Source organism: Mustela erminea, chromosome 16, assembly GCF_009829155.1.
Source record: "Mustela erminea isolate mMusErm1 chromosome 16, mMusErm1.Pri, whole genome shotgun sequence".
NCBI classification, from domain to species: Eukaryota; Metazoa; Chordata; class Mammalia; order Carnivora; family Mustelidae; genus Mustela; species Mustela erminea.
The window spans coordinates 49,744,439-49,764,335 of record NC_045629.1 but is presented as its reverse complement, the minus strand read 5'-3'; the positions used below and the strand labels follow the sequence as shown (position 1 = coordinate 49,764,335).

Genomic DNA, 19,897 nt, shown 5'->3' with positions numbered 1-19,897 from the left:
AAAATGTTTTAAGATGATGTTTTAAGAGATGATGTTTTAAAATGTAAAGTGCTACGAAAATCTAAGGGAGCTCATCGTCATTACCATGGCGTCCACCTTCACTGGTATCTGCTCTTCCAACTGCTCCCACCCTCCGACCCCTGGCCCTTCCTCACCCCCAAGGCACAGCCACAAGGCCCCACCCATTTTGTCTCCCCAACTGCTCCTGCAAGGCTGCTTCTTTGTGGGTCCCCAGATCCGCAGTGTAAGACCCCCTTCCTCTCTGGGTTCTCTCCCAAGGCACTCTGTGATACTATTGCCAAATGGGGCAAAGGCAGGTTAGTTATGACTCGCATTAATTTGAGCAAAAAGATATTTAATTGAGGTGAACTGATTTGAATATCTATCTCTGCACCACACTTTTAGAGGGCTGAGTCATAGGCTCTGACAGGGAGGGGGAAAGCGAGAAATCTCTCCGGCAGAACCTTTACTGCTCTTCAGATCACAGGACTCTGCCATTCTGCTCTGTCACCTGGACATAGCTTGTGAAACAGCACCTCAGGAAAAGGACAAGTTTGGACCTTGCCCAACAGTGGGTTGGGCTGTTTCATAAATACTGGGATCCGGCTCACAAGAAGAATGGAAGCATAGACTGAGTCACTCACTCAACTTGCTGATCATTTGTTGCTATTTTGATCCTTTCTGGTTCATGTTTAATACTCAAAACTTGTAATGAGTTTGTAATACTATAGCACAGAAGAATTAAACTGTAAAAACGCCCCTCCACCCTGCATAGCTCCCTCCACAATCAACAACCAAGGATTCTTTTTTTTTTTTTTAAGATTTTATTTATTTATTTGACAGAGAGAGAGATCACAAGTAAGCAGAGAGGAAGGCAGAGAGAGGGGGTGGGAAACAGGCTCCCCACGGAGCAGAGAGCCCGATGCGGAACTCCATCCCAGGACCCTGAGATCGTGACCTGAGCCAAAGGCAGAGGCTTAACCCAATGAGCCACCCAGGTGCCCCCAACAAGCAAGGATCTTGAGGATCCTTCACAATTTCTTGTGTATCCTTCTAGAAACATGCTATGTAATACCTATCATTATTCTTTTTTATACAAATGGTACCATAGTAAACATGCAGTTCTGCGTCTCACTTTACTAAATACATTTTGAAGAGAGTTTTTTTCTTTTTTAGAAGAGCCACGAGGGGCATGTCTCATGGCTTCTGAGTGGCTCAGTCAGTTAAGCGGCTGCCTTCAGCTCAGGTCATGATCCAGGGTCCTGGGATCGAGCCCCAAGTCGGGCTCCCTGCTCGGGAAAGAGTGCCTCCTACGCTGCCTACTTGTGTGCTCTCTCTCCCTGTCAAATAAATAAATAAAATCTTCAAAAAAATTTTAAAAATTAAAAAAAAAAAAGAGCTAGGGAATATGGAATAATGATTTCTCTAACACTGAGCTGTTCCAGTCTGTTCATCTTATGACACAACACATGTCTTTCAACATGCATTTCGTACACAGGTGCATATATATAAATTATTGGCAGTATACAGGCCGTGTCACTGACCTGTGACTTTTGTTCCTCACTATTTTAACTAAAACTGCTTGCTTCAAGGTCAGCCTTCTCTATAGCAAATTTATAAGGAGGGGTTCTCAAATTTGTTAGAATATGGATTATATTTTATATATGGTCTTGTTAAAATATGGGTTATAGGGCCCTATCACATTCAGTAGGTCTGAGGTAAAGAAAGAAAGAGCCAAGTATTTGCATTTCTAACTCCTTCCCCAGATGACGCATGCGGAGAACCAGGCTCTCAGAAACCACTGCCTACAGCACTGACTTCACTGGCACTTCTTCCTTCTCTCTCCACCTCCCCACCCCTTCCTTCCTCCGCACTCTTCCTACTGACCATGTCTTCCTTGCCTGGTCCCTCTTCCATAGCCGCTCAATGGGATGAGTCTAAAGTCCCATCCTTGACCCTCTCTTGCCAACAGCCCAATTCTCTGTATGTCAATCTCCTCCTTTCTCATAACTTTCATTCTCCCCTCTTTACAAACAACTCTGACCTTCTCTCCTGTGCTCCACAATCCCCTGCCCTTCCAGGGCTTCCCACTCTGCATCTCCCGGCCTCCTGTTTGGCCACCTGGCCTGCTCTTCTTTCCAACTTCTCCATGCTTGAATTACAGCTGACCTTAAGACACAGCTCATGAGCCAAATTCTCCCCCATGTTTACCTTGATCCTATGGAAAGGAGATCTCTAAGTGCTGGAGTATTTAGAAGTGAAGAGTGAGTGTGTGTGTGTGTGTGTGTGTGTGCGTGCGTGTGCATGTGTGCATGTGTGTGTAAAAGAAAAGATAAAGGAAATCTGGCAGATTATTGACAATGAGTCAATCTCAGTGAAGGGTGTATGGCATCAAGTGTATTATTTTTTCAACTTTTCATTTTTGACTTTTTAAAGTAAGAAGTTGGGAACATCTTAAAATAAAAAACAGAGTTTCTTCCCTTTCCAGAACTTTCCTGGCACATTAACTCTATTTTCAGTAGAGTCTTTGTCACTCCTCCCCTCATGTTACATTACTTACAGCTGTGTCTTACATTTGAGGCTGTGTCTTACTTCTCAACCTGGCCAGTATGTTCTCTGAGAGCAGACACTGTGCCTGGCTTAGTGGACCACGAATGTCCGTTGCCTGGACTAGTACACGACATGCAGCAGGCAAGCTGCTTCGAAGGAATGACGGCCCCTTTGTCAGAGATAATGCAGAATATACTACGGCGAGGTCCTCCCATACAAAAAGGCAGTATTGAAAGAGCACATGCTTTAGACAGTCAAGATGGGAGTTCTGCCTCTGCCTTGCATTTGCTGTGCAACTGTAGTTAAGCTAGCTAACCTCTCTGGGCTTCAAATTCTTCATTATTTAAATGAAAAATGATATCCACTTAAAATACGAATACTGCATGATGCATACAAAGCAGCTGGCAGAATAACCACTGAACATTAACTACAGTGCACATGTGTGCGCACACACACACACACACACACACAAAGTCAGCCTATGAAGTCCAAATCTGAAACTTACTTCCTTGAGCAAATACAACAGTTCATGCATGGAAGTTACAGAGCCCTAACCAGAATTCAGTCCAGAAACCAAGGATACGCCACATCCTAACAAAAGATCAGGCTGTTGCGATCTTCGGTGAGATCCCTTCCCCAGATTATTCCTTCTATATGGGAATTAACTCCAGCTTTATAGCTTCTCCTGCCATCCATTACCTTATAAAACTGGAACAAAGGCATGGCTTTGTTTAAGTTCAATACCAAAGACTCCAGCAAATGTTTACCTTTCCCTTCTAAAACTTCCTTCACCCACACCACGCCCCAGCAAACACATAAAAAGGCCATTTGCCCTGCTTCGCAGTGTGTATCTTGACCTTGCAAGATACCTCCCAGGAGCCTCCCCCAAACCTTGCTTTACTTTCGAGACCACGAAAGATGCCTTATAATATTCTCTAATCTTCCATTAGACGACTTGCTTAAAACTGGGTCCTACTTAGACAAAAAACTGGGATGTAACTTTTTCTTAATCAGTCTATCTATCAAACTGATTTCATCCCAGACTGTCTTATAAGCAGAAAGAGAGCTCCCAGACTGCTGGTAGGGGGTTAGGGACACGAACTAGGTCACGAACCCATAGGACATCAGGAGTATGGTCTTCTCTGCCCACTCCTTTGGTTTCTTTTTTCATCCTGAAAATCAGTATTTACATATCTTGTCTTCTCATTGGTGTCCAGCACTGGAATTTGGCAGAAAGAGAACAAAGTCCCCCTGGACTCAGAAACATCCCCCTGGAAAGCAAGATTTGTCAAGACTATTAAGACTGTAATTTTCTAAATGCCGTGAAGTGGTCCAATAAAAACGGATTAAATATTTTACACTAAATGAAAGTATTAGAAGGGAAAGAGAAGGAAGGAGGGAGAGATACAATAGAATTGGGACCATTTAATGAAGTCCTATGATCTGGTGAATTTCAAGCCAATCTTTCAATTAGCATAACCTTATTTTCCACAAAAAGAGACTGAACAATTTGCAATGTACAAGATGGTTAGAACACTTACATTTTCTCCAACTTGCTACTTTCACATAGGCTGTGATCAAAGCACTGGTGTTTCTACCAGGCTGTCCTTTAAGCTACTAAAATTGAGATGATGAATACAGAAAGCCTATTGTCCCCACCCATTAGCAGCCAATGGAACAAAGAACTAGGCTTCACTTGCTGACCACTAGTTGTAGCCTGAGAAGACAGAAAATAAAGGGTTGACCCATCCGGAGAGAAAAGGAAGAACTCTGGGCTTCATATGGACAAGGTCACCCTACACGACAGCCCTATTTATGTCTCACAATATGAAGGAATGTGTGACACAGGCCACATCAAATGTCCTTAAGTCCAGGGGAACTGCAGGGCCATGCTGGGACTTTAAAGGGACTTCATTTTCTTCTTTAAGGATGGATTTACAAATACAGGAGGTAGCTTTTAACTCCCAACCTCCACTTGGATTTTCTGGCTCAATCAGCTGACTCATCTCACAGCACATCCATATTTCCATCACTCAGACTGGCTCTCAGTTCTCATGTGATATCCCTTTGGGAAGAGCAAAATCAGACACAAAAGCAATAAATAAAAGGCAAGAAAATTAAGAGAACTAGGGCCCAGAACAAATATCAACATGCATCCCCTTACCTTGAATTTCCTCGCAGTTTCAAAAGTTACACGGAAATCCCTTCCGTAATTCCAGTTCATTTAAAGCATCCAAAGGGACCCAAAGTTAGAGGAATCTATCTCTAAAATGAATATTGCTTACATGTAAATATTTGCTACGAGTTTACAGAAATGTGGGCTTTCGCTTACTGGGTTTCTTACATTGCAGACATAAAGCTAATAGCCAATGTGTGCCTTCTGCAACCTTTATTTTCTCTAATAATAATTACCATTCTTGCTTTGAATTTTTTTATGTTGTGCTTCCTGCATGGTATTGCGAAAAAAAGAAAAGTATAATCTTCATGGTTCACGATAGGGTCATAACACATAACAAAAGATAAAGCGTAAAAGAAAAGCATACAAAAATAATGTAAATGAGTATGAAACTGAAATTCAGGACACCGGAGAAAGGAGCTACAGAGTAGTGAGGAACATGGAGTAGTACCTTACAAAGCATGAACTGATCTTTAATTAATACAAAGTGAGGTAGTAATTATGCAAATGAGATCATTAATGTTAGGTTAATACACACCCACCCACACACAGTTGAATAGTCCTCAGTGCCATAGTCATTCTAATCAATAATACGTATGGTATCAATAATGTACACCAGGGCAACCAAGGACAGGGAAAAACCTGTGTACTAGAAGTACTGGACCGGTGAGACCGTCTTCACTGGTCAGCAGTAAAGAAAAGAGACAGAGAGTGACAAAAGCAGGGTGACTTGATTGAGCTACTTTGCTCAGGGAGACGGGGCTAATCCTTTGTTTTCTTTTTTTCTGGACCTGTACACCGTAAGTTTCTTTGAGAAGGAAAATCATAGTATGCTTTGGTCTAAAAAAAAAAAAAAATGCAGATTTCTCTCTCTTGGGATGATTAAGAGCATGGACTGTAGACTCTGAGGGACATATTTTTTTTTAAAAGTCCACCTTGTCCACATGCCTAATCTTGCAATGCCTGCTATGTAGAAAGTCAGTATTTAGTGGAATCAGAACTTGAGGTAAGAGGAAAATGATCCCTGATGTCTCATAGCCTCTCTGCTCCCCAACCCACCCAGACCAAGTCTCAACCCTGTCCCCCAACCAACTTTGTTAACATGGATAAAAACATATGCCTTATCTGTGTCCTTGACCTTTACTAAAACTGCAACAAACTCCTGTCTAAGAGTTCCTCCCTGAACCCGTAAAGGCAGGGAGGACATTCACTGCTGATACAGCAGAGCAGAAGGCTAGACTAGCCAATCGCCCAAAAGCAGCTCAGCGTAGAGAGGGGAGGGAGGCATGGGGTAGGCAGGCGTCGCTCTGGAGGGTAATCACTGCTTTTGCGAAGAGAGGTGACAGGCAGCAAAGAGGAACCCAGGAGAGACAGAATTTTATATTATTACATTATTATAGATTCTTTTAAAAATCAGAGACGGGAGATAGGGTAGTAGTGGGTGCATCTGACTGCTTGATTATTTAGCATTGCCGGCCATCCCAAGGGAGGAAGAACATTTTTATTGGATCATGATCATTCCAAAGGCTTGGATGCAGAGGGATTAAAAGAGGCTTCATGGGAAGAAGCTTGCTTCACCTTAGTTTACAAACCCTAAGAAGGGTAAAGAAAGAAATGGGGGAGGAGGGAGCTGCTACTGTGTTCCAGAGGAAAGACACAAAAAGGAAACTTGTTCCTCAAAGCACTAAGTAGCATCTTAATGCTCAAGTAATTGTCTGTGGTCACATGAGAGAGGCTTTTGTGGCACATCGAGTTTGGTTTAATCTTGAAATCACGGTGAAAAGAGAAAATGGCACAGGACAAAAATAAGGGGCCCGGTTTCAAGAATCTCCTTAGAAACCTGGGAGAAAGGGAAGTCTGTAATTAGGGTTTGTACACTCCTGCTCTGGGGGTGATGTCATCGCCCAGAGAAGGGCAGTGTTCTGTGCCAGGAATCTGAGCTCACCACTCTTCCATAATTCAATAGGGTCTTGCATGGGAATTCCTCATCCTGGGGATTAGTGAGCAACAAATCTACTTTGTAGATACCAATGTTTGGCTAAGGGGAAAAAAAAATGAAATGAAATGACCTTGTAAACGGGAGTCCCGTGAAAGAATGTATGTAGCACTGTGATCTTCCCATTAGAATCACATGGACTGAACCTTAATACTCTGTCAGCCCTTCCTTGTTCCCCTTTCTGCTACCTGCCCTCGAGGAAACCGAAGCTCAGGAAGAGAAAGTTCCAAAGCCACTCTTCCAGGGCCACGACAGGTCCCCGACTGCCTGAACTCCATTTCAGGGCAGTTCTGTATCACCCTGTCCTCCCTTCCCCATCCATTCCCAATCTGTGACAGTGCGGACACAGAGACCCTCACCCACCCAGGTATCAACTGAGTCGTTCCCCAGGACCCAGGGACACCAGCTCAGGTTACATGAGTTTCCAGACTGCACAGACCCTGAGGGGAAAACAATGTCTGGTTGAAGACTATCTCTGCTGCTTGTGTCACTGCGCAGAGGGACACTGTGGCACAACCAGCAAAACCGGTTCTGAGTATAAGAACACTGATCGTTCTGCCAGAACCAGGCTGCGATGGAGACTGAGAACCTGGAGTTAATTCTCGGGCTTCATTTTAACTAACAGTATTAACACCTTCCCTAGCCCAACTTTTGCCCATAGATAAATTAAACAATTAGAATTTCACAACCTTTCCTTTCTTCTATTCATGCTAAAGGAGAGTAGAAATAAAATGTAAGGTGGCAACAAAGGAAAGAAGTAGGAACCATGCCTTAGAAAAAGCCATAAACCTTTATCATCAGGTCTTAATTATACATGTGTGGTAAGACTACCAAATACCAGACTGTTTTATTTAAATGAATGTTCCAAAACTTAAATCTCCAAATAAAAGCTATCCTTTAACATAGCTACTACCATAGGAAAACATATGGTTTTCTCAGATGCTGCTGTGACTCAAAGTACATTTCTAGTGTTTCTTCTGACACTGCTGTCATTAAAGCCGGTCTTGTGTGAGAGAAATCTCATTTTTATCCACGGAGTGGTGTTATCCAACTTGTTGATATGTATTTATACTTGTACCCAAGTGATTTCTGATGTTTTCCTTTAAACATCTTCAAAGATCAGGATTTACCACCACCATTTTGCCTGGGTGGCTCAGTTGGTTAAGCGACTACCTTCGGCTCAGGTCATGATCCTGGAATCCCAGGATCGAGTCCCGCATCCAGCTCCCTGCTCGACAGGGAGTCTGCTTCTCCTGCTGACCTTTCTCCATTCATGCTCTCTCTCTCTCAAAAAAATAAATAAAATCTTAAAAGAAAGAGCAGAAGAAAAAAATATTTACCTCCACCGCGGGCATTCAACAGGCCACAGCAACTCTCTCAACAGTGCCAACTCTGGCCTGCTGCCAAAGGCCTGGCCCGAGGAACCAGAAATGCTGGAGGGGCTCCTGGCCCACTCCTCTCTGACATACCGTATCACCCTCCATTGGGTCACTACTTTCCCCAACTCTGACAACCAGTGAAAATGTAAACTGCACATTCAGTTTTCAAGGGGGTGTGGTTGAGGCATTAAAAACTAAGATGTCTTTGAGGCCCAGGTAAGGAAAGCTCCAGAATGGGAAAGACTAAAAAAAAGTATTAAAAAGAACAGCTACTACCTCACAAGAGCCACTCCGTAGCCTTGCAAACACTTGGGCTCATGGATGCCAGCATCTTTCATTATCCAAAAGAATCTGAAAGTCTAGATAAAAAACCCTAATCCCCTGATTATTGGGCAAAAAATTTTAAAATTGAAATATAAACATAAATGCATGATACACACACACACACGCATTCTTTGGGCCACATGAAAGCTGTAGGTCGTAACTTTGTGTCCTCTGGACATGTAAACCAAAATAACATGGGACACTGAATGGAGACCCAGCCTCAAAGCCCACAGAAGAGTTCTCTGTGGATGTTACAAATAGGAACTTGAAGAGAAGTATAACAGCTCCTGAGAAGTCCATGTTATGAAAAATCACAACTCTTCTGTGGGAGGGAAGCTTTTACCTCTTGCTTTGTTGAACTGTTTCCTCAATAACCACACAACTTTGGTTTTTGCAATCTGCTTATTTTATTTATTTATTTTTATGATTTATTTATTTATTTATTTGACAGAGAGAGAGAGATCACAAGTAGGCAGAGAGGCAGGCAGAGAGAGAGAGAAGGAAGCAGGCTCCCTGCTGAGCAGAGAGCCCAATGCAGGACTCGATCCCAGGATCCTGAGATCATGACCTGAGCCAAAGGCAGCGGCTTAACCCACTGAGCCACCCAGGCGCCGCGCAATCTGCTTATTTTAAAAACAATAATATTTTATGTTATTTTTTTTAAATTATTCACTCATTTTGAGAGAGAGAGTGAGTGTGCGTGTGTGTGCGCGCACGCGCACGCGCAAATGCATGCTAGCAGGGGGAGGGGCAGATGAAAAGAATCTCAAGAAGACGCCCCACCAAGCATAAAGCCTGCCATGGGGCTCAATCTCACAACCCTGAGATCATGACCTGAGCAGAAATCAAGAGTCGGTCACTTACCAAACTGGGCTACTGAGGTACCCCAGAATCAATAATATTTTAAAGAAATACCTTAGGGTCTACAGGTTGAACAAAAAAAGATTCTTGCCTCCTTAATGAAGTGAATTTGACTTTTAAATGTTTTGTTTTTCTTTTTAAAAAAGTCCTTCCAGTAGTCTGGGGGAAATTATTATTTTTTTCTTACTTACTGATAAACCCAGACTGCATACAACTGCAACAACCAAATAACGGTTGCTAAAAATATATATTAAACAAACAAATTTTGCCCCAATAAGCAATATAAAGTATTCCCCACTGCTGTTTGTCAAAGTCTATGTGGGCTTAAACTTGTCAGCCTGGAACAACACATGGGCACAACTACACATAAGGAAAGAAGACAAGTGAGCTTCTTCTATCTGTGGGAAATGAGCACTATTGCCTGAACTGGGGTTTTTTGTTTGTTTCTTTGTTTTAAGATTTTACTTATTTATTTGACAGACAGAGATCACAAAGTAGGCAGACAAGCAGTCAGAGAGAGAGGGAGGAAGCAGGATCCCTGCTGAGCAGAGAGCCTGATGTGGGTCTCAATCCCAGGACCCTGGGATCATGACCCAAGCCGAAGACAGAGGCTTAACCCACTGAGCCACCCAGGCGCCCCATTGTCTGAACTGGTTTAAAAGAAAGGTCAGTTCAACCCCAGTGTGACTACCTTGCGGGTTCACCACACCATGGGCTTCCATCATTTCAGCTGTCCCTTCTGGCGAGGCATTTTCTGTGAAAGGCCTCCACGGACACATTCACTCCCAGGCACTCATTGTCACAGACAACCTGATGATCCAAACTGGGGCTCTGACGGCAGCTCTCCTTTATGGCCTGCTTTACAGTGACAAGACACTTCCAACGACAGGAGCCCACCTGAGCCCACCCTGTGCTCCCCGCAGCGCGGTGGGCCTGTGTCTGGCCCCTCACGCGGCTGGAGGGTTACTGGATGCCCTGTCCTTCCTCCCCACGCACCAGATCTTCACCCATCGTAACCCCAGCACAACGCATGGTGCAGCCAAGACAACCGATCAGTGTTGCACTTGTATGTGGGAGGGAACTGAAGCCCAGGGAGGTCAGATGGTTAACTAAGGACTCCAGCCCCCGCCCCATGGTGCCATGGCCCAGACAGCCTTTCGTTATCTAGCCCAGTCATCTAGCCTCTGACAGAGTGGGGGCATGAAAAGGGAGCACAAGGTTTGCACAAGGAACCGTAAATGGAGGCGGAGTGCAGAGACCAACTTCCCCTACAGTTCTGTGTGGGACCTGACCTCCTACCCATTTCAAGGCCTGCTTCCTTCCTTGCACGCACTGAGCCACTGGAACATTCTCTAGGCTGTTCTGGCACTCTATTGCCGCTTACCCATTTGGGTCACCTTTCTTGGGCCTAAAGCCAATTTTGCTCACATTGTTTCATACCTGAGTGAAATGAGACACTGCGCAATTCTTCTTCTTCCATAACTCATGCCCACAAACTCCCATCCAGCTTCCTTTCTCACCCAGCCTTACCCCTGATGGCAGACAATGAAGCATTGAAGGGAACTGTTTATATTGACCTTTTCATTAGTTTGAAGACAGAGTCTTCTAACACCCTCCTTCATGGTACATAACTGAGGCAGAAAATAAGCTTAGCTTCTGGAACCTTCTCTTAAGTGAAAAACAAAGATCAAAGGTCAGAAGCTCAAGAACACAAAGGACGGAGTATAAAGAGAAAGTCAGTAGCTTTCATAAAATCAGAGAGAGACGTGTCTGGAAAGCAAATCCGAGTATCAGCAAGTCTTACTTTTTTTACCCAAATCAGTGTGGTAGTGGACATCTGTCCTCAGCGTACAACTAGCCAGAGATTTTACCACCACCCTTTCTAACCATACTGGCACCAGAGAAAAATGGGAAAAGCTAAAGCAGTCAGCATGGAAGACTTGGTTCAAGGTCATGGTGGTAGCTATACTGCAGGGAGTGCAGATCAGAGGCCTTTCTGTGCCTCTCCGTCAACCACGGTATGCCTGGAGGGACTCATGGGGCCAGAGGCCTGCCCAATCACTTACCCATGGAGACCATAGTTCTGAACACTTTCCTGCCTCTGGAGAAGGCAGCAGTCAGGGCTGTTTGGGGGAACCTGCAGTGTAGTTGAAAAAGGTCTTCTGGCCCAGCCTTGCCACCCCACATGCTAAAATGAAGCATGGGGAGCTCGAGGATTTGGGAGGCACATGCAGCTTGGCCCGTCCTGCAGGAGGCCATAGCGAAACACACACACTCCTGTTTCTCCCTTACCCCCGAAAGGCCATTTAACTGCACAAAACTGAATGAGCGTAACTTTGAGAGAAAGCTAAGAGGCTCAGTTTCTTTTCTGCTGGCTCGAGTTAACAGGTCTTCCCCTACTTACAGAGACTTTTGTGAAAGAAACATCTGCAGGGAACGGTGGCCTTATGCAAAAGGCACGAGAAATGAATCAATACTGTTTTCCCACTCACCTTTGCCTCTTCGTTCACGTCCCAGGTGAAGGAAACAGCATTATACGCAATCTCTTCGATGTTTCCAATCGTATTAAAGCTCTCCTTGTAATCAGCTGTAACATGAAAAAAGGAAAAGGCTTTAAGAAAGTAAGGGTGACTCGGTGACATGGACTGAACTGTCATTTGCCAATGGGGAGACTCTGCCGACTCTCGCAGCGACTCTTGGCAACAGTTCAGGATTTGTGCTTGCTGACATTCTTTTACTAATAGTTACCCTGTAAGAATGTCCCTCTATTAGGAAGGAAATCTAGCTGAAGCAATGTTCCTAAGAAGATCTATTGGTTTCATTTTTTTTTACGAGGTTTATGAAATTATTAATTTTTTCCCCTCCTGAATCTAATGCCACCTACCCAACTCCCTCACCTGTTCACTTTCCCAGGGCTTAATTTTGCTGCCAGTGCCAGAGTATTCCACAGGGATTGCTCTGCAGAACAGAATAAGCTGTTTATCAGCCGGGCAGTGTCAGCAGGACTACCATGAAGAAATTCCCGGAGAGCGTAGGCAAACCGTTATTACTTCCTCTTAGACTGAGGCAGATAAGAGCTGAGTTCATCACACTCAGCTCACTATCACCAAGTGTCCACTCAAAGGCCTCCCTTCTTTTGTGTCTTTGTTTATGTAATACTTATGTATTCATTTGTATCCCCACTCTCTTCTCCCACAAACACAACAGCTGTCGATGTGTTTGCTATATATTCTTAGGAAATAAGTTGGGTTGATTTGCCGGTGTGCATAGCTTTTATTTTCAGCAACTGTGTTGTGAAATGGTTAGAGTGGCCAGATTTAGCCATGATTTGGGATATATTTATCCTCATAAGGTACCTGTTGTTTGTCAGTAATTCAAATTTAATTTTTATTTTTTATTTATATTTTTATATATAATTTATTTTTTATTTTTATTTATATTTTGTCTGGGAACTCTAGCTATGAACTTCTTCAGATCTAATCACATTGCTGGTGCTTGCTTAGTTCTAACACCAGCTGCAAAGAATTCCATGGTAACCACTGGCCACTAGTTACTTACCCCCTCTCTGTAGATACGGACCCTTCGGTGGTCTCCAGCTTTCTGGTACAGACTACACTGCCTTACTTTTTATGGTCTCCACTGTCACTGCCTTACCTGGCATTAAGGTCTGGATATGATATTTCAGAGTTTTAATCCTCACTACATCTGGAGTGTTTTAGCTTATGCTTACCATCTGGATTTCCCCCCGACTTTTGGCCCACCTCGATTCTGTACTGCATGAACATCAGCCATGGCCTGCCTGGCTGGCATCATGGTACACAGACCATCTGCTTTCCTTTGAGGTCCAGTTCATTCACAATGTGGTCACGTAATCAGAAACGTTGTTTCTCTCAAAGCTCCCATCGTTATTCTTCTAAAATGCAACTCAGATGATGTGCTTTTTGTAATTTTTTTAATGAGACTAAAACTTACACCATGACCTCTCACGTTCTTCATAATCAGGCCTGGACACGTCTCTGTGCCCTTCACACTCCAGCCCCACAGTGGGGGCCGGAGGAAGACTCAATTCTAATGATCCTTGGAGGTCTTTTTGTTTCTAAAATCTTTTTGAATGCTTTTCTTGCTGAGCTAGGACAGGAGCCAGATATTCTGACTGACTTCCAGGATGTATACAGTGGTCATTGTCTACAAAATCTGACATAGTTCTGGCCCAATGGTCATTTCTTCGAGCTGTGTCCTTCTAGGCTGCTGTGTCACTCCAGGGCAGGTGGTTTCTTGAGGCTTGAAGAAGTTATGTTAATGCTGGGCCATTCTGAAGTCTGCCTTCCTCAAGTTCACAGATCTGATCATTTTAATCCATTTCCTCCTTGTTTATTATAAAATCTAAGTTCATGGGATCCTTTATCAAGATTTTAACTACTTTCTTTTAGTAATACACCTCACTGTGCTTGTATGAATTAGGTTGAGAGAAGCAGTACTCCTATCTGCTTTTTCTATCCATGATATAAATAATAATAAAACAAAGTCCATAATAATAACAGATCCATATTAACCCATAATAAAATAAAGTCAGGTTGATTTGGTTTTCTTACTCCCAGGACCTGGAGTGATGGCTAATCCCAGAAAAACCCACTTAATGTGCTCTCCAGAATGGCCCTCCAGAGCCATTCCCAGGAATGAGTTGTACCAATAGAGATTCTATCAGAATTCTATTTGTCCTTTTTCTCACCAATTTTTTTTGGCCAATCCAATGGGTACAAAGTGATATCCTATTGATGTTAATATTTGCATTTCCTCTTTCACTTGTTAGTTCAAGCATCTCTTCACATCCAAGATAGCTAACCAGGTGTCTGAAACTGCCTGTTCATGGCTTCTGTCCACGTTTCTACTGGTTCACCCAGGGAAACTTTAAAGCAAAATTATGTATCTTTACACTTTAAATAAAGCATACACATTATAATACAAAAGCTTGTGGGTTCGCCATAGTTAGACAATCTACTCATCCACAAACAAGCACTAAAAACACACCCATGAATAGACTTCATGTCTTTCCTACCTCAGTCTCTATCTCCCTATCTCCAAAATATGTACTTTTACACAATGTTGGAAAAATAATTAATTTCTTTTATAAAAATTACTTTTAATTTTCTTTTTTCCCCCTTAATACTTCTTTAGCATCTTTCCAAGACAATAAAGAAACTTGTGGACAATACTTATACTTGCCAAATACAATTATATTGAATTTTTAAAAGTGTCATAATTTTATTTTGCTCTTGTTGCTAACTTAAATGATGTTTAATATCTTGCTACCTTAAAGAGTACTTCATTTAATTATCTTTATGGCTAAATATTCACACATACTTCATTATTTCATTAAGATATATTCTCAGAAGTGAAATTAGTAGGTCAAACGGCAAATGTATGTTTAAGGCTTTTAATTCATTTTGTCAAATCGCTCCTGGAAAGGTTGAAACAATACATATTCACAGTAATAGTGCATGAGTTCCTGTTTCCCCAAACCGTTTCTTTCCAAAATGATATGCAACACGTGGTACCTCATTATTTTAATTTTCAATTCCCTAATTGCAAAAGAGGTAGAACAGACTTTCCTTTACTCTCTGGCTCTTTGTGTTTTTTATATTCTTTCTCTGTTTTTAAAATTTATTCATTTATCATAACAGCTTCTTGTTCGAGCCTCTGCTCATTTTTCTCTTACGGTATTTAAATTTTCTTATTGATTTTAAAGTAAATATCTAAAGCTAAGAGATAAAATAGAAAGCAAAGGAAAACACTCTCACACCTTACAAATTTAGAATAGGCTTTATGGCTTTATTTAGGATGATTTAAATGCAAATCTGTGCTTTCAGCAGGCCAGCCAATCTCTTAAAATTCTGAAGGGAGAAGTGGACTGCGGAATTTAAAGGAAGTGAGTTCCCTGATTCTTCATACCTCTTTGTTTTAAAAGACAGTCTGGTAGTTTTCAATAAGCAGTTCAACAGCTTTTAAATAAGTTTTTTTTTTTTTTTTAAGATTTTTTATTCATCTATTTGACAGACAGAGATCACAAGCAGGCAGAGAGAGAGGAGGAAGCAGGCTCCCGGCCGAGCAGAGAGCCTGATGCGGGGCTCAATCCCAGGACCCTGAGATCATGACCTGAGCCTAAGGCAGAGGCTTTAACCCACTGAGTCACCCAGGCGCCCCTAAATAAGTTTTTAATATGCATCTTTAAAACAGCTTTAGGTCAATTGTAAATTTAAAAAACAAATGTCAGAGGCGCCTGGGTGGCTCAGTGAGTTAAGCCTCTGCCTTCGGCTCAGGTCATAGTCTGAGGGTCCTGGGATCGAGCCCCCCCTTCCCTGCCCCCCATGGGGCTTTCTGCTCTGCAGGGAGCCTGCTTCCCCCTCTCTCTCTGCCTGCCTCTCTGCCTACCTGTGATCTCTCTCTGTCAATTAAATAAATGAATAATCTTTAAAAAAAGAAAAACAAAAGCAAATGTCATTCATATTTAGAAATAAAGATAAACCAAAGCGGTTCGGTCACACACTTTGACCAAAGATTTTATTTTGTTTTTTTTGTTGTTGTTTTGTTTTTTAAATTTATTTGACAGACAGAGATCACAAGTAGGCAGAGAGGCAGGAAAGCAGGCTCCCTGCTGAGCAGGGAGCCCGATGCAGGGCTCGATCCCAGGACCCCGGGATCATGACCTGAGCTGAAAGCAGAGGCTTTAACCCACTGAGCCACCCAGGCGCCCCTGACCAAATATTTTAAAAACAAATGCATTACAAATACAATTACAAATACAAACACAATGCTCTCCAGGTCCCCTCATCTGGCACAGGGCCTCTGTCAGTTTCTATCATATTCACTTCATCAGCAAATGTATTGAACAAATATGTACTGTGTGTCTGCTATGTGCCAGGCAGTGTCCCTACACTGGGAAAACAGCAGGAAACAAGACCATGTCTCTGATCATGTGGCTTTTAGTCCACTAGGAGAGAGAAAATAAATAAGTAGACAAATAAATAAATGAACAACATAAGTAAGTTTAATAAGCTTTTTTATGCCAGTAACAAAAAAAAACCAAAAAGACTGGAAAGGCTTGTTGATTTCCTTTATACCATGTGCCAATATTTTATTTATTTGTTTACTTGTTTACCACCAGTATTTCCCATTAGCTATTCGCTCTTAAATACTGCTGGTTTTTTTCAGTGCTTAATATCATACAGATAAAATGCTCTCCATACATTCGCTAAATAAATGGGTAAGTGAATGAATGAATGGATCCATGAGCATTCTAAACCAAAAATATAACTAAGAGACTGATGACACACCTTTTCCTTTTCTTTTTTTAAAGATTTTATTTATTTGAGAGTGAGAAAGAGCGAGCGAGCGAGCGAGCGAGAGAGAGAGAGGGAGAGAGAACAAGCAGTGGGGTGGGGGTGGGGGATGGGGCAAGGACATGGGGCTCCATCCCAGGACCTGAGGATCATGACCTGAGCAGAAGGCAGATGCTTAACTGACTGAGCCATCCAGGTGCCCCACACCTTTTTCCTTAACCTTAGGCAAAACAAGAAATATCTGTTCATCTTTAGTCTCTAAGCCATTCCTACAAATGGTAAATAGCTCTGCTATCATTTATAACTATGAAAGTTTTTGAAAACTAAACAGCTTCTGCACGCTGATGTTACTTTGTCCACACACTTTATTGCCCAATGAATAAAATGCTAATAGATATATCTCCCATTTCTGAAAAGTGTGTTAATGCTTGCTTAAAGGCTTATGACTCATGGTATAGAAACAGAAATCCAGGAGCCTGCTGTTAAGACTTCCTTAACTTATTTCCTCAGGAAAGTTTTCCAAACCCGAATTTTGAAAATGCTGATAGCCACTCAACTAGTAAAATGAACTGTGATGTGCTGCTGTAATAAGCTTCATTTCCTAGGGTTGCCATAACAAACTACTACAAATCTGGCAATCTAAAGCAAGAGGAATTTATTCTCTCAGAGTTCTGGAGTCCACACATTCCAAATCAAGGTGTTGACAGTGTTGGTTCCTTCCTGAGGCTCTGCAAGTTGATAGACTCCGTGCCTCTCTCCTAGCTTCTGGCGGCTGCTGGTGATCTGTAGTGTCCCTTGACCTACCCACCCATTCCTCTAATCTCTGCCTCTGTCTTCACATGGTGTTCCCTTCTGTGTCTCTGTGTCTGTTCCCCTCTTTCTCTTAGGGATTCGTCATTGGGTTTAGGGTTCACCCGAATCCAGGATGGTATCATCTTGAGAACCTTAATGTAATCACATTTCTAAAAACCTTTTTCCCAAATCAGGTCCTATTTACAGGTTCTGGGAATTAGAACATAGATCATTTCTGAAGGTCACCATTCAACCTCCTGCACTTGGGATTCCCTTCTATGACTACAAGTCAGGTGACTTGAGTGTCTGGCTTTATTCTTGCATGAGAGCCACCACAGCTGAAAAGTAATCACCCCAGTCAATAATAAATAAATAAATCATAAAACACTTAATTATGAACATATTACTTTTTAAATGGATTTTTCCCCCAAAAAGATGACAAGGCAACATAAAAACTACATGTTTTGTACCCTGGTTTGTAAATATCCAAAGAATACTAACATCTTAGTGAGAATGAGGCTATAAATAGGAAAATGACTTAGATGTTTCCAAAATTCAGCATCAGGGAGCAATATTATCATTGGCTAAAACAGATGTCAAAAAAAAATGTATGCCAATTTAATCTGAGTTTTAAAGGTAGTTCTTCAGGGCACTTGGGTGCCTCAGTGGGTTAAAGTCTCTGTCTTTGGTTCAGGTCATGATCCCAGGGTCCTGGGATCGAGCCCCGCATCAGGCTCTCTGCTCAGCAGGGAACCTGCTTCCTCCTCTCTCTCTGCCTGCCTCTCTTTCTACTCTTGATCTCTGTTAAATAAATAAATAAAATCTTTTTCAAAAAGATAGTTTTTATTATTCTTAATAATTTATACACAGAAGTATACAACCCGAAGTATACAAAACAACCCGAAGCATCAAAAAAGAATGAAACCATGAAAGAAATGGGAGTCTATCTAATGAAATAAGAACAAAGTTTATCTCACTGTTGAAGTCATGTGGTTGGTGACAATCAAACTTTTCTGGGTCCTCTCTAAGGCTGTGTGTGTCCTTGGAATGTCAAAGCGACGTGTATGGGAATGCAAAGCCATACACGTTCTCTAGGGCCTCTTCGGAGACTCCCCAAAGGTGCAGAATGAGTATTTCTGGATTCCCAAAGCATACAGGCTTGTGTGTGTACAAGCATTCAGTGCTTCTCAAATGCTGGGGTGCATCAGAATCACCTGGAGGGCTCTGGTAAAATGTAGGGCTCACTCTCTGAGACAATGATTCAGTGGGTCTGGGATGTGGCAAAGAATGTGCCATTCTAACACAATTCTAACAAGCTCCCAGATGGGCCTGATGCTGCTGGTCTGGGGTCTACACTTTGGGTAGCACTGTTCTACAGCAGACAGGAATGACTGAATCCTCCAGGTGTACCTGATTCAGTCCACATACAGTTTTAAAGTCTGAGACATCTGTCACTGAGGTCCATTATCAGTTATCGGTGAAATCCATGTGACAGACTGTTCTTTTTCTTCAAAGATTTCTCCTCCGGTGGACACAAACCACACAATTAGCTACACGGTAAGCCCAGAGTACCACTTGCTCCAAGATGTCTGCTTGCACTCATGCAAGCAGAATCCCATCCTGAAACATCCACTGCTTTGCATACGGATATTATCATCTCGTGATATTAAAATGCAAACGCTCTTGGGATAATAAGTGTCATAAACCAAGAGCTTACTGAGGGCCAAGCCTGTGTCAAGTCTTTTACCAACATGACCTCATCTCTGTGAGGTAGGTGTTAGCATGCTCGTCCTACAGGGCAGTTCAGTGGCTTGTACAAAATCACGTGGCTGGTACCTGACCAGCCAGTGATTTGCAGCCAGGTCTGTCTGCTGCTAAAGGTCATACTATTCATCACTGCCTGTATTTATCTTGCAGATTAAATAATAAATTGTCCCCAGATATGAACACCTGGTAGGGAAAAATCACAGCATATCCTGCATGGCAACTAGCTGAGAGGGGAGAACCTACGAGAAGTTGCATGAGTGCACATCCTGGGACCATCACAAATTCCTGGACAGAGCAGGGCAGGGTTGGGTGCTGCCGTGGAGAGGAAGCAAAGAAAGCATCTCCATACCCTGAAGGCACCATGAAGATTGAAAGTTCAAAAAGTTGGCCCTTTTGAGAAAACAGGAGGTGTGAGCAACACTGCGGTGTCCCAGGGAAGGGCCGCTGAGCATGGGCGAATGAGCAGTGCTTTCCACACGTTTCTGGCAAGTTACGCACTGCAGAGAAATTATGGGATTCAACTCTATTTTAATTGTTATGGAAACCGTGATGGTGCATCCTTTTGCTGTCTTATTCTTTTACTTTTGGTATATAATCGGTGGTCTGTTCATGGGTTTTTCGACTCAGGGTTGGAGGTTGAGACTCTTCTGTGTGTGTGAGTGTGGTTCTGGAATGCCGTCAAAGGAACTCTTAATTCCTTCACCTTAATTAAGCT

At 42.6% G+C, this 19,897-nt stretch overlaps 1 protein-coding gene across 5 annotated transcripts in view; it reads right to left on the bottom strand.

The window, feature by feature from the left end:
- The window catches only part of GRHL2 (grainyhead like transcription factor 2), a 161,244-nt gene that overhangs the window by 49,903 nt on the left and 91,444 nt on the right, over positions 1-19,897 (bottom strand). For all 5 annotated transcript variants that reach the window (XM_032316956.1, XM_032316954.1, XM_032316955.1 and 2 more), the window contains exon 8: positions 11,779-11,873. In XM_032316956.1, the coding sequence (XP_032172847.1) occupies positions 11,779-11,873 (95 nt within the window). The remainder of the gene's footprint in view (positions 1-11,778; positions 11,874-19,897) is intronic.